We start from the raw sequence: 15,068 nt of genomic DNA on the forward strand, positions 1-15,068 counted from the left end.
CTCAAGTGATATTGGGAAGATAATAGCTTTGTGGGTGGGATAGCTTTTAAAGACAAACTAAAAGGCAGCTGGGGAGCTTGTTTTTCTTAAACCGTTTTAACAAGGCCTAAGGTTGTGAGGTGCTATTTTAAAAATTTTCTTTCCAAAGACTCTGTAGATTACATAGTTTTTATCCTAACACCTGGGTCCTCCTGGGCCTTTAATTTATCACAAGAGTCAGTACCAAGGCAGCATGTCACACTGGCAAGACAAAAATCTGCTCCTCTAGGATGCTGAAAAGTTTGCAAACGATTGGATTCATATCGACTTTGTCCCAAATGTTGTTTTGATTGAGTCTGACTCCTCTTTTAAGATTTGTTTGCGGTTCCAAACTGGCAAGATTGACGTTGGTGCAACAGCAACCTTTGGAACAGGGGCTGGCCAGGTAATTATGGCTCATGCATTACTGTGCCCATTGTCTTTATTGCAGATCCCAGACCCACAGCTTTCTATAGCAGAAAAGGGCAACACTAAAATTGTTCCTTGCTATAGACTGGTATCCAACGGTGCAAATGTTACACTCCTTGCCTTTAAAAAATCCAGCTATGAACATAGTTGCAGTTCGATATATTGTCGAAGGCTTTCACGGCCGGAGAACGATGGTTGTTGTGGATTTTCCAGGCTGTATAGCCATGGTCTTGGCATTTTAGTTCCTGACGTTTCGCCAGCAGCTGTGACTGGCATTTTCAGAGGTGTAGCACCAAAAGACAGAGATCTCTCTATGACACTGAGACGGTGACACTGAGAGATCTCTGTCTTTTGGTGCTACACCTCTGAAAATGCCAGTCAGAGCTGCTGGCGAAATGTCAGGAACTACAATGCCAAGACCACGGTTATACAGCCCGGAAAATCCACAACAACCATAGTTGCAGTTCCTTCATGATGTAGGATCTTCTCAACAAGACAGTTAAGATTTGCCTTCAGGAATGTACAGGCAACGCTAAAACATACAGTCTCTGAAACTTTTTTGAAGACCTTTTAATTACATAAACAAATTGCTCAATGCAATATGCATTTTATTACTTCCATTAATGGAATCCCAAGATTATCACACCTCTATCTAGTACTCAGTACTAAAACCCTTAGAGGGAAAAAATTGGAACTTGTTGGACATCTAATGGAATTGCTGTGCACCTTCCCTTTGTTAGCTGTGTTATAGATCCACCTCCACCCATGTAATATTGACATATTCCTCCATGTCCCTTAATATCTGGTGTAATTGCCTGGTTCTCTGTTACTGTCTGTAATAAAAAATGGTGAAGACATGTGGCAGTCTTCTCTGTGGCAGCTATCTTACTGACTGCGCAGAGAGCTATCAAGTAATATCTTTTATTTTTCGTGCTACCTTGCAAGCTTTCCCAATCGTTGGTTAATTTGGATCTCTAGTGTTCAGTATCTCCTTTAAGCATGTTTACAGTGCGTTTCTATGCAGAGTTACTCCAGTTGATTTCAATGGGCTTATTTTACTGGGAAAAGTTGTTAGTTAATATAATCACAAGTTCTCCAATAGCAGCTTTGAAACCAAAACAAGACCACCTTTTTTCTGCATGATGCATGGTTAACCAGGGGGACTCAATGCTATGATAGCAAAGTCTACACCACTATCACAGAATTCAAAGGAGGAGGAGCCTATTAATTTGGGAGCTATTAATAGCCATCCACCATGTGTGCATTAGTAAAGAGGACATAACTTTGTCATGAAGGTGCCCACTTGGGAAATTCACTTGGGAAAACTGGAAGCAGGGCATCCTTCACCCCTGGAGATTTGTCCCTCAGGGCTTAGGTCAAAAACTTACCTGTATTTTGCAGTTGTCTAACATATATTATGGTTAGATCAAGATGGGCAGCTGTAGTAGAAAACAGCAAGAGTCCACTAGCACCTATAAGACTAACAAAATTTGTTGTAGGGTAGGAGCTTTTGTGAGCCGCAGCTATTTTGTTAATCATATAGGTGCTACTGGACTCTTTCTCTTTTCTACTGTATTAGGGTTAGAAGGCCCAGCAATCTGGTTTTCTGGAATACACATTTGGGGAAGAAGAGTGCCACCTATTGGCCATGTGAGTTATGGCAAGTTCTCCAGATGGAAGAAGGGTGGATTTGTTTTGACAATGCATTTATTCACACACACTGCTTTTCTCCCCATCAGGACCCGAAGTGGCTGACATCATTCTCCCCTCCTCCATTTTATCCTCACAACCACCACCCTTGCGAGGCCGAAGGTTGCTCAGTAAGCTTCCACGGCAGACAGGAGATTCAAACCAGGGTTTCCCATATCCTCACCTGATACTAATGGCTACACCCTGCTGTGGCTGTTTATGTGATGTTTACAGATGAATATTTCCATAGGGAAAAAGAGAATCATGCACCCACTCACACACCCTGTTACTGAGGCAGTAGCAATGATAGATGGGAAAACGGCCCAGAGAATGAGCCTAAGTTCATCTGAACCTGTTAGCTGGCCGGAGGGGAGACCCCCAAAATCCACTGGTAAGCTTCTTCCTGGAGGATGACCTAAGTCAAATGAGGAGCTGACTATATTTATTCCATCTTTTCCTCATTTGCAGGCACTTCTGCCAACCTCATACACTGTGGGGTAGTGGTTACAGGGTCAGACTAGGATCAAGGAAAACCAGCTTCAGAACCCAATTTGCTATGGAGGTTTGCTCAGTAACCTTAGGCCAGGCATGCACTTTCAGACTAACCTACCTCACAGGGTTGTTGTGAGGGAAAAATGGATGAGAGGATGTAAGCTGCTGTGGGTCTCTATGGGGGAGAAAGGGGTATATAAATAAAGTAAATCAGGGCTTTTTTTCAGCTGGAACGCGGTGGAACGGAGTTCCGGAACCGCTTGAAAATGGTCACATGGTTGGTGGCCCCGCCTCCTGATCTCCAGAGGGGAGTTTAGATCGCCCTCAGAGGGCGATCTAAACTCTCCTCTGTCTGGAGATCAGGGGGCGGGGCCACCAGCCATGTGACCATTTTCTCTGAGGGCAACCCACTGAGTTCCACCGCCTCTTTTCCCAGAAAAAAAGCCCTGAAGTAAATAAATAAATAACCCCATTTGAGGACTGGTGAAACTGACCAGAAGAGCAGCTTCTGCCCTACTCCATTTCTGCAAGCGACATATTATTTGTAAGAGAAATTGTCCTTGAAGATGGGGATGCACCCAAGTGCTTCAAAGAAAATGTTAAAATGGAAGCAGACAGCACTGTGCCCGTTTTCCTTCCTTTTGTTGAATTGGATATATACTAGTGAATAGATACACATCTTTTACACTTTTAAACATTGTGCAAAATAGAGTTGGTAGGGAAAACATGTTATCAGTAAAGTCACAAGGACTATCCAATAATTGCTTGCAATAGCTCCACCCATATCTGTTGTGCCAGAGCTGCAGACTGTTGTGAGCTATTTTTTCCCCAGAACTCTATAGAAAGCTGTAACGCCAGTCTGAGCAAGAACGTGGTACAACAGACGTAATAGGCATGCCGTGGGCAATAAGGCGTCTACCTGTTCCCTTAAGTAATTGGGGAAGCCCAGTTCTTCATTCCTGCTATGCATGAAGTTAAATTTACCAATCCATGAAGCAAGGCCTTTTCAGTAGTGGCACCCAGTGGAGCAGCTTTCCCAGTTAAGGCTGTCATGTCTCTCTGATGGCTGCTTTCAATTGGCAAGTAGAGATCTTTGATTATTTACTGAGGTCTTTTAAGACCAAACTGATTAATTAGATTAAAGGCAGCAGTAAAAACAATTATCTCTGTTGGTTTTAACATACCATTTCTTTTGATATTTCATTGGAGAAATGGTATAAATGATGTACAGTAAAATAAAACACAGCCTTTCAGTCCTTTTTTAAAGGCTTAGGTTATAGCAACATTTGCTGGGATGTTGGGTGGGGAGTAGTTTTAAAATGAGAGGCAAGGGGAGAAAACCATCACAAGCCGTTAAAAATTAAAACATTCATTTATTAGAATTTGTATGTAAAAAGACTCTCTTTACACATATGTTTGTACATAGTTTTTCATTGCTTTAGCTGCTCCTGCTGGAGACAGAGCAGCGTACGTGAAAAGCACATACAGGCTTCCTCCGCTCAGCCTGAAGTAGAGACGCTATAGAAGGCCCAAGTTTAAATAGAGAGCATGTGGAGTTGTATGGGGATACCCCAAATGGGCCCGCTTCCTCTCCGGTCTTACCTGCGCTGCTCGCAGCTTTTCTCCTTTGGTGGAGCACAAGTGCTGGGGGGAGGGTCACTATTTGGATCGAAGAATGAAGAGGCACTCACAGAGCCACTGGTGGGCCGAGCCTGGCCTTTCCAAACCAGGGACCCGAGATTGCCAGATGTACAGCGCAGCAAATCACAACACCATTTTGCGCAGGCAGACACTGTATGGCTAAAAAGGCACGGCGCGTAGGGGCAGAGAAAGGAAACACCCCCTTCAGTGGGGGGGGGGGGACGCTAAGAACTACAGGGGGAAATTCAGCAGGCACCCGTGCGGATCTGTCGAGGACACAGTCTTGAAAATTATTTTCTGATAACTGGACTCACAACAGCCGCCAACTGTCATTTAAAGTGGAGAATCAGTATCTAAATAAACACAGCTGTTTTACAGCTTGCCACTTGGGCAAGCTTTACCCCAAATAGGGTAGCTTCACAAGTGGCACACCACTCTTTAACAAAAATCAGCTCACTTCAGAATAACTACACCCAGATGTGGTTTGCTTCAGTGTAGGACAGCAGCCAGAGTTGAAAGGCAGCAAGAGCCAGGAGTTCCACTCTGTTCTGGAGAGCTAGTGCTTCAGAAAGGGTCGTGTCTCTATATAGAAGAAACAAACTTCTAGAATTTGATTTTGCTCTAGCCTCTCTCTCTGTCCCTTCAGGTGTTAACAGGAAGAAATCCTTGCAACACATGGCTGATACCCTTTCGGGTAAGGGCTCACCCTGTTAATACACTGCCTCACTTTAGCTTGGTAGAGGACATGGCATTAGTGAATGCTTCCCCCCCACATTCATGTGGGCATCAGGGGGTTCTGCATATAGAAAAACGAATGTCAAGGAGAAAACTGTGCTTTCCCAAGAGGCATCTCTCCAAGAGCTAGTTCTCTGTGTGCAGGCATTTAAAAAATATACAGAGGGAGAGACTTTCAGCCATGCCATTTCCCCCCACCTAAAATGGTATAGCATTTTTACCATGTAAAGCTGAAACTTGCCGGCAGAGGCTACATCTAACCTCTCCCCTCCCCAACACAACATGAATTCAAGCCTTGCTATTACTCGCAAAAGCCATATTGGAATGAAATAGCGGATTTACTCCTGACTCTCAAACAAACATGGAGAAATGGTTTCCGCCTTACGATACAGTGGGGCGGGAAGAGAGAAAAAGTTTTATAGGCCAGAATAACAATGAGGCGGTATTCTCAGAAGCACAGCATGGGAGATGAAGGAAAGAAGGGAATTACAAAATAATAATAAATGGAAAACAGCCAGAAGACCTGAGCACCTCCTGCAGAAGGGCGGGTGTGTGCTCTCGAGAAAGAAGCCCAGTGGGAGGGAGAACAGAGTCCAGCAGACAGGCGGAACAATTGGTCAGAATCCAGTTGGTTGCAAGGGTGCTCTAGTAGAGACGGGGTGGGAACACCAAGCAAGGCATTGCTCTTCTCTGCCCCGGCTATTGCTAAAGATAAGGTCAGCCCTGCTGTCCTGCAAGCTCACACACTCAATTTCTAGGCAGCAAAAATACGATTAAAGCCTTTCCCCTACACAATATGTGCGCATGAGCGAGTAGTCTTTCTGCCCAGAATGGAGCAGGCGGAGTATGCTGTTTCCCCGCCCCCCCCCCCCCAGACAGTTAAATGCCCCCTGTGGAATAATTTAAGTCACCATTTTAAGAAATATATACCCTGTGTTTAAAACAAAGAGAAACAAAGCAACCAAAAAAAACACACCTCCCTACCCCAATAATTTTATACATACAACTACCATTAAATCTTTGGTCAACAAAATGCTCTGTGTATATCAAAAAACAAAAGACGAGAGAGAGAGAGAGAGAGAAAGAAAGAGAAGAATTCAGATCCTAAGGGAAGAAAGTGGGCTAACTCCAGAGAAGGGGGGGGGAGTGTAGAAGCCATCAGCAGAGAGAATTTTTTCCTGTGCAGAATTAGGTTGACTTGTGTGTATGGCCAGGTGAACGCTGATAGGGGGGCAGCGAGGGGCACACAGGACAGGCGGCTTCCCCACAGCCTCATTGAAAGCTGGTGAAAAGTCGATTGCCTATGTTGGAGAACCCTTTGTGGGAGCAAACAGCTGGATTTCACTTGCGAAACGAATGAAGCAAAAAATCCAGGTGTGCAATAGGTTCAGAAGACTACAAAATGAAAGGTATTTTTCTATGGCTCAATGGAATTGGGGTTCCTTTTTAAAAAACCCCAAAGCTTAGGACAGCAGCTTTTACCTGACTGCCCTCAAGAATAAAAACCCAAAATTGTCAGTAAAGGTGGCATGGGGTTTGGCAGGGAATGGAGACGCCAGGCAACGCTGAGATATGACAAGCCCCAAAGCTCTCTCTGAACTAGCAGTGCTCCAATGATCCGCTGGGTTACTTTCCAAACTTTGGCTCAGAGAGTTCAAGCATGTTCTTTAGTGGGGACCTGGGAGATCTGTTACAGCCGGTGGATCAAGGAGATGCACCTGTGAAGCTTATGGAGAATCCCACGAAGAACACCAGCCCCAGGCGTCCAGCCTCCCCTTTAGCGCCAGACACATTCGCCCTGCCATTGGTCCATGAGAATGCAAACGGGTTAAGCCAGCACATCTGATGCACCTTCCGTCTCCAGACGATGCTATTCCTGACACCAGCTGCACCCGCACTTCCTCAGCTTCTCCAGGATGTCAGAGATGGAGCAAAGAGGCTTTCTGGAGTGCAAGTGGAGGTTTCAGGCGCCCAAAGGAAAGCCATCTCTTGGCAGGCAGTGGGGCAACACACAGCTCTGTCCTGGAAGAGGGGAGATTGGTTTCCCCCCTCCCCCCGTAGAAGGAATCTCACCAGCCACTTCAACGGTTGCTTTCTCAGCAAAGGCGCTCAGCTGGCCAGATGTGTTCCAAACCACGTCCCACCTCCCAACGAAGAAACGCAGCCTCCAAAATGAAGAGCAAAAGAGAGAAACAGGAGAAAGCGATAGAGGGAAGGGAGAGCCTTTGTGAGTATGTGCAGGAAGCTCCCCCTACAGGAAAGCTCTAGGAGTGCATCTAGCCCTCACTTCCCTTTGGGAATGAAGGGCTCCCCTTCCTCAGGCTCTGGTCTAGGCCCAGGGTCACTCAGGCATCGCATCATTCGCTGGTTGCTGGGGCTGTCACTGGCCCCTGGGGTGAACACGTCGTCTGTGCCCGGAGAGGAAGGCTCCTTGGTTCGCATCACCAGCCCTTCTTCGTCCTCATCTTCCTCCGGGGATGGTGGGAGGCGGCTCATCCCTTTCAGCGCCTCACTTACCAAGTCGGCGGACTCCGGAGACTGCGGCGAGGCAGGGTCGATGGTGATGATGGGGAGGTTTTCTGAGTCTGGCTTGGGGTCGTACGCCAGAGGGTCTGCAGGGAGGAAAGGAGCGACAAAGCATGCTGAAGGGGACAGAGAGCCAGATCCGCCTCTCCCAAGCATCAGGCAGCTGACCTTGGAGGCATGGTTCACTCTTACTCTGGGCATGCTCAGGAGTGAGAAATTATACCTCTTATCCAAGGCTTTTTTTCAGGGGGAACGCAGGGGAACGGAGTTCTGGAACCTCTTGAAAATGGTCACATGGCTGGTGGCCCCGCCCCCTGATCTCCAGACAGAGGGGAGTTGAGATTGCCCTCCGCGCCGCCGCGGAGGGCATGTGACCATTTTCGCTGAGAGCAACCCACTGAGTTCCACCACCTCTTTTCCCAGAAAAAAAGCCCTGCTCTTATCTACTGACTCCTCCCACCCCTGTATATCCTACCATCTCAGAACTCAAGGTGGTGTTCGCCTATCATTTTTTAACCTGAAAATTATCCACCCCATCACATTTTTATCCTGCCCTTGCTCTGCAGCCTCATAGCTCTCCCCTCCTCAACTTATCCTGACAATAAACCCGTGATATAACAACTACAACAACATTAACATAGACACTGACAGATCAGCCAAGAAGGATCATAGCAGAGTCCTTCTCAATCCTAATCCAAGAACTGTTAGGGGTGGAAAATGCTGTCAAGTCGCAGCTGACTCGTGGCAACCTCTGAGGGTTTTCAAGGCAAGAGGTGTTCTGAGGTGGTTTGCCACTGCCTGCCTCTGCATAGCTACCCTGGACTTCCTTGGTGGTCTCTCGTCCAAGTACTAACCGGGGCCAACCCTGCTTAGAACCCAAGATCTGATGAGACTGGGCCAGCCTGGGCCATCCACTACGAAAACCTACTATTATCATCAGGAATGTGTACATTATAGCTTTGGATCTAAAAAGTCACTTTACTTGAACCTAAAATAGTGTTCCTGGGGTGTCTCTAATCCATGCACTGATCAGACTAGTGAATTGTAGCAGTTTGCCTGACTATGACCTGAGAGACCAGGGTTCAAATCCCCACCCTGAAGTATGCTAGGTGACTTTGGAGCAGTCACATTTTGTTAGTCTAACTTACCTCATTAGGTTGTGGAAGGAGATAATGGGGAGTAGAGAACCGGGTATCCTGCCCTGAGCAAAAGGGGCAAAACAGAACTGTACTACACAGTCAGACAGACCTAGGCTCGGATTCAGCAAAGTGAACGTCTCATGCGAGTTCATGTCTTGCCCTGGAATGACCCACCTTGGAGGGGAGCCCTCTCCACTCCCCCCTGCCACTGGCATGAATGGGCTTGCTTCCTTTCAAGTAAGAGGTCAGGGCTTTAACTGTTTCAAGGCACAGCCCTCCACCCTCCAGATATGTACCCCAGATCCCTTCACTTAATGTTGAGCCTCAACTTTGAAGGCAAAAAAAAAAGTCTAGATCTTTTCACAGGCAGTATTATACCAAACCGGATGCTAAATATAGGCTTCTCCTGTTTTCCAGTATTTTCTCCCATGAGAACCAAGGCAGTAGGCAGAACTGACAAACCCTGGGCCTTTTTAAAAAGCTGTATATACAGTTGAATTTTATTAATCATCAGGACTTTTTTTCTGGGAAAAGAGGTGGTGGAACTCAGTGGGTTGCCCTCGGAGAAAATGGTCACATGGCTGGTGGCCCCGCCCCCTGATCTCCAGACAGAGGGGAGTTGAGATGGCCCTCCGCGGTGCTCAGCGACACAGAGGGCAATCTCAACTCCCCTCTGTCTGGAGATCAGGGGGCGGGGCCACCAGCCATGTGACCATTTTCAAGAGGTTCCGGAACTCCGTTCCACCGCGTTCCAGCTGAAAAAAAGCCCTGTTAAATCATTAATATGAACAAATAAACGGAAACACCTGAATGCCTGTCTTTAGGTTCTGATTGCTCTGTATAGGATTCTCCTCTCCCTTCCAGGGTAAGCTCAGTGCTCTCCTCCCCTCCCCCCCCGGCCCCCCAAATCCCATACCTCAAAAGTTCTAGAGAAGATGCAACTCAGAAGCAGGTGGTTCTATTATTTTCTGCATGCTGAGTGACTGAATGACCCAACCACACTCGATGCAAAGACACAACGGAATAATCTCCCATCCCACCCCTTAGAGGAAGCAGACTGGAAAGAGTAAATCATGCAGGGACTCAACAGGCAACCTCCTGCCTGGATTCTCAGGAGACTTGAAAGGCGTTCTATCACAGCATGCTGACAGCTCTCTCATGGCACAGGAGCATGCCTCAGTGCACAGTTGGGGAACTGGCAAAAAAGATCAGTAGAAGAGGACACACAACCTCACAAGGGCCACAAAATGGAAGGGCTGGCAAGGGGGCAGAAATGGGGTCTACTGGGTACAGAAAGATAAGCTGGAAAGGTTTTGTTGTTGCTTCAGGAAAAAGGAATGGGCTTGAATGGATCACAGCAGGAATGGGCCAGGTTCGGTTCTATTACCTGCTGAGGATGAGAAGCTGTGGTCCTATTTATAGGCAGGGGTCTGATAAAGAAAGAAAGAAACAAGGACAAAGGAGAACTAACAGGAGAATAACTCTTTACAAGACCAGTTCAGGATGGCTGCATCTTAGCGTGTCAAGATGGGCAAATTCCAGGATCTAAGTGCTGAACTATGTATTAGGAGAGAACATTTGTCCAGTCTTGATTGGTTAGTGACTGTGTCTTGGCTCACTCCCAAGAGTCATCTGATATATCTGTTCTGCAGAGGCCTCAGATGGCAAGATTTGAGTCCAGTAGTGCTACTGGACTGGAATCTTACTGTTCCACTGCAGACCAGCATGGCTACCACGTGAAACCTCCTAGATGGCACACTGTTTGCACTACTCAGCTTACTTGTGGCACGCTGTGGTCTGGACTGGCCTACCTGGGGCTGAAGGCCTTTGGTATTTTCAGGCCTTCTCTTTGCTCCATGTTCCTCAGCTTGCACTTGCTTCAAGCATTAGCCATCAAGAAATCGACCACGACTTCAGTAACATAAGCTCACAGTTGAGACACAGAAATGGTGTGGGGGAGTTCTGAGTAGCCAGAGGTAGCATATATATTTTTTGAAGAAATAATAAATAATAATTTGGTCTTGCTCCTTGAATGGTTGTCACCAGCGATCCACTTTACAGTTAAATATAGCAATAAAAGTGATGCTGGGTGGTTTATATTTTGAAGAAACTGTGCTTAATGACAAGGCCTTATATTTGTAGCCTCAGGCATCTTATTCCACCTCCTCCGTGCTTCTAAATATTCAGCTTGAGAATTCTGGAGAACTCAAAAGCTGACACATTGGGCCAAGCTACAAGTGACGAACGACACAGGTTGGACACTTGTCAGCTTCCCTCAAGTTTTGATGGGAAATGTAGGCATCCTGGTCTCGCAGCTTCGCTCTCTGACTGCTGTCCAATGGACTTTTCAACTGTCACTTGTCCAACATTCCGCCAAGCTGCCTACATTTCCCATCAAAACTTGAGGGAAACTGACAAGTGTCCAACCTGTGCCTTTTGTCACTTGTGGTTTGGCCCATTGTTATGACCTTCCCCACCCCTCGGCCACATACTGCCGAGGACACATGTAGGATCATCAGCCCCATGTGTCACTGAGACAAACCCCTCTGTCCCACAGAGCCTCCTACAGCGAGCCCTAAAGCCATCAATAGAGATCTGCTGCTGGGGCTATGTGGAGTGCGTCCCCACTCACTGAAGTGCAGGGAGGGTGAGGGCAAAAGACAGGCCTCCTCTGTTGCACAACCTCAGTTGTGAAACTCTCACTACTGATCTGTTCAAACTTCCGGGCTTTAGGCTCCAGGGAAAAACAGATATTTTCTAGCAAAAAGAAAACCTGGGAGTTTGCTGCTGCTGAACACTGCTTTCCTTTTTTTTCTTCTAGTCTGATAAATTTTACATCCCCTGCCCATTATATGGTGGGTTCATATTGATTCTCTGTTGCAATTATCTGGGTGCTATGATTTTTCTATTAGTTCAGAAAGCTTTAAGCTTTTAAACTGTTTCTAATACTTAATTGCTAGGATTTCAGTTTTAACACGCACCAGTTCATCTTGGTCTTTATCATACTAGTTCCCTGTTTTAATTGTTGTATGGAAGCTGCTTTGATTGCACTGCTTGGAGGTAAGGAGAAAACCTTTAAGTTAAATTAAGCGACATTATTAAACCAAAATTTGGTTTGAATGAATGGTGCAAGTGGTGCAACTACTTAAAACTTTGCTCTGAAACCTTTGCCAGACCACCAGTTTCTAATCCCTGGACATGGAAGCAGCTATTCCTCCTTACCTGAGCCAATCCGTGCCCTTGACATGGTTGGTGAATCAATTTTGTGAGCCGGGACCGTCAGGTAGTTGTTTATCTGGAATCAGAAACAGACAGCCGTTCCTTAAAAGATCCCAGCCGCATCACCTTCATTCCTCCCCTGCCTTCTTGTTCTCTCTATAATAAAAAAACAAACCCTCATCCTCTCTCACCCTTTAAAATGTCTGTCTTCAAGCCTTCCACCAAACAGTTCCTACCTGGAAATATCCCACTTCTCACTTCCATAAAGCATTTTTTCCCCTGACTCAACTGCACTGGTCACAGAAAACTGCCCCTGCTAGATCAAACCAATGTATCCATTTCCTACCATGCCTACCAAATACTTCTGGAATGGCTATAAGCTGGGCACAGAGGCTAAAGCCTGTTGTTGCTCTGCAGAAACTGGAATTCAGAGGTATACTGCTTCTGAAAATGGAGGCTCTATTTAACCATGATGGTTAACAGCCACTGATGGCTGCTTGTCTAAGCTCTTTTTAGCTCAATGGCTTTTCCAGCCGCAAAATCTTGTGCTTCCGTGGAAGCTCATCATGAATTCTTCAGTGAAATCTGGTACTAGCAGACATGTTTCCTTGAAAGAAAGCTTGCCAATCGCTACCAATATTCACTGGCAAGGGAGTGCTTAACATTCCCTAGGATAGATGGATGGTACCATCTGACAGCAATGGACAGTACCTCATGTGTGCCCTGCACATGTTCCCAAATATATGTATGCATGCATGCATGCATGCATGTATGTATAGTCTGCCTTTCTCACTGAGACTCAAGGCAGATTACACAGTGTGAGATTAGAACAGTCAATTTTAAGAACATTTCCATAAACAACGCCATAGGGTAAATAAAGTTCACAAAGACACAGCATTAGTAGGAATCCAAAACAACATAGTGGTGAGGTCTGTGGCTGCAACCTTAAGGATGCTTTCCTGGGAGTAAGCCCCATTGAATAACATGGGACTTACTTCTGAGTATACCCACTTAAGATTGCTCCCTATGGTTCCTAACTCATTAGCGGATCATCTGAGATCCCCTCCCTACAATACAGCCCTCCTATCTGAGTAAAAAGCCTTTTTGAATAATTTGGTTTTGCACCATTTGTGGAAAGCCAGGAGACTGGGCGCTCTCCTGACCTCCTCAGGCAGGCCGTTCCACAGGGTAGGGGCCACCACAGAGAAAGCGCGTGTATGGGCTGCTGTCAATTTCGCCGATGTGCAGGGTGGCACTTGCAGGAGACCCTGTTCGGAAGAGCAAAGCTGCCATGGAGGAGCACAGGGAGGGAGGTGGTCCTGTAGGTATGCCGGACCAAGGCCATGAAGAGCGTTGTAAGTGATAATAACCAATACCTTGAACTAAGCATGGTAACTAGTGGGTGGCCAAGGGAGTGACTGCAGGATGGGAGTGATGTTCAGTGCTCCTGCTCACTCCTTTGTAATGTTTGTGGCAGATGTTCAAGTGCTGCTCAGTTGGAAAAAAAATCCACATAGTTCTCAAAAGGCAGAAAAATGACACACTGTTGCTTCTAGATCCTATTCAAAGGGTTGGTTATTATCAGAAAAACTGAGTTCCTATTAGTGGGGTAGCACAATGGGGCTATCTGCCGAAAAGGACAGGGCGTCTACATACTTTTAAGGTGTAAATTAAGGAAAAACCAACACCCTAGCTCTCAAATCTTAATTTTAAACATATGCTGATGGTTTTTGAACAGGCTGAGATTGAGAGTTAAAGACATATCGGAGCTGTGGTGGATAGCTCAACGAAAATGTTGACCCAGTGTACAGCCGCAGTAACAAAGCCAAACTCTATTTTGGAGATTATTAGGATTGAGAATAAAATGGCAAATATTGTGACACCCTTGTGCAACCATGGCGCAGCCTCATTTGGAATAACATGTACAGTTATGGTCACCGCATCTCAAAGCGGATACTGCAGAGCTGGAAAAAACACAGAAAAATGGTGACCGAGATGATCATGGGGTTGGAGCACCTTTCCTATGAGGAAAGGCTACAGAGTCAGGGACTTTTCAGTCTAGAAAAAAGACAAGGCATGATGGAGGTTTATAAAATTATGCACGGGGTAGAGAAAATGGATAGAGAGACTTTTTCCTTCATCTCCCATAATGCTAGAACACAGGAGCAACCTATGACATTGATGGAAAATCGGTTCAGGACAGACAAAAGAAAATAAATGGTGGAATTTGCTGCCAGGTCACATGGTGATGGCCATCAGCATAGATGGCTTTAAAAGGGGATTTGACAGCTTCATGCAGGGTAGGTCTATCAGTGGCTCCAGGGTGACTAAGGGAACTTCCATATACAGAGGCAGTAAACCTCTGAATGCCAGTGCTGGGAGGCGGCAGCAGGGGAAGGCCTCAGCCTCTAGGCCCTGTTTTTTCGGCCCTCCAGAGCAACTGGTTGGCTGCTGTATGAGACATGATGTTGGACCAGATGGACCACTGGGATGATCCAGCGGGGATCTTCTTATGTTCTTATGTGCATTTTTTGTCCTGTGCATCAACCAAGGACCTCAGGGCAGCATACATGAACACCCCCCTTTCCTATTTTATCCTCACAACAACCCTGGGACTAGGCATACACATAACTCTCTAGGGCATACTCTGAGTAGCCAATATGGTACAGTGGTTAGAGTGTTGAACTAGGACCTGGGAGACCGAGGTCCGAATCCTTGCTCTGCTACGGAAGCTTGCTGGGTGACCTTGGGCCAGTCTATTGGGAAGATAAAAAGGAGAAGAGGTGACTGATGTCAGCCACGTTGGGTCCCCATTAGGGAGACAGGCACGGTATAAACTTAGTTAATTAATTAATTAAAGCAAACAGAGACAGCGCTTACTCAAGCGCTATGCTGGCAAACTCAACAAAAGTGATGTCAGAGCTTGACGTAGGTCATAATTCTATCGATGCTGAACAGGAAAGACCTTTCATGGAAATCCTGCCCCCCCCCCAGACTGGCATCCTCCCCTCGCACCTTCTGTTCCAGCTGCCGAGCCTTCTGCCTCCTCAGCAACATCTGGTTCCATGCTTCTTCATAAGGGTCGGCCACCAAGGTGTGCCGGTTGTATGATCGCAACTGCAAGGAAGGCAAGGGATTAATGCACGTGCGCAGTTTGCCTTGCTAAGTTTCCACTGCAAG

General features: G+C 46.4%; 1 protein-coding gene across 1 annotated transcript in view; it reads right to left on the bottom strand.

The window, feature by feature from the left end:
* Nucleotides 1–3,981: 3,981 nt before the first annotated feature.
* The window catches only part of SLC9A1 (solute carrier family 9 member A1), a 109,203-nt gene continuing 98,116 nt past the window's right edge, over nucleotides 3,982–15,068 (bottom strand). The window contains exons 10-12 of the mRNA XM_054999133.1: nucleotides 14,904–15,005; nucleotides 11,892–11,964; nucleotides 3,982–7,616 (exon numbers count right to left, since the gene is read on the bottom strand). Of these exons, the coding sequence (XP_054855108.1) occupies nucleotides 7,288–7,616; nucleotides 11,892–11,964; nucleotides 14,904–15,005 (504 nt within the window). The 3' untranslated portion in view covers nucleotides 3,982–7,287. The remainder of the gene's footprint in view (nucleotides 7,617–11,891; nucleotides 11,965–14,903; nucleotides 15,006–15,068) is intronic.

This window comes from Eublepharis macularius, chromosome 15 (assembly GCF_028583425.1).
Source record: "Eublepharis macularius isolate TG4126 chromosome 15, MPM_Emac_v1.0, whole genome shotgun sequence".
NCBI lineage: Eukaryota > Metazoa > Chordata > Lepidosauria > Squamata > Eublepharidae > Eublepharis > Eublepharis macularius.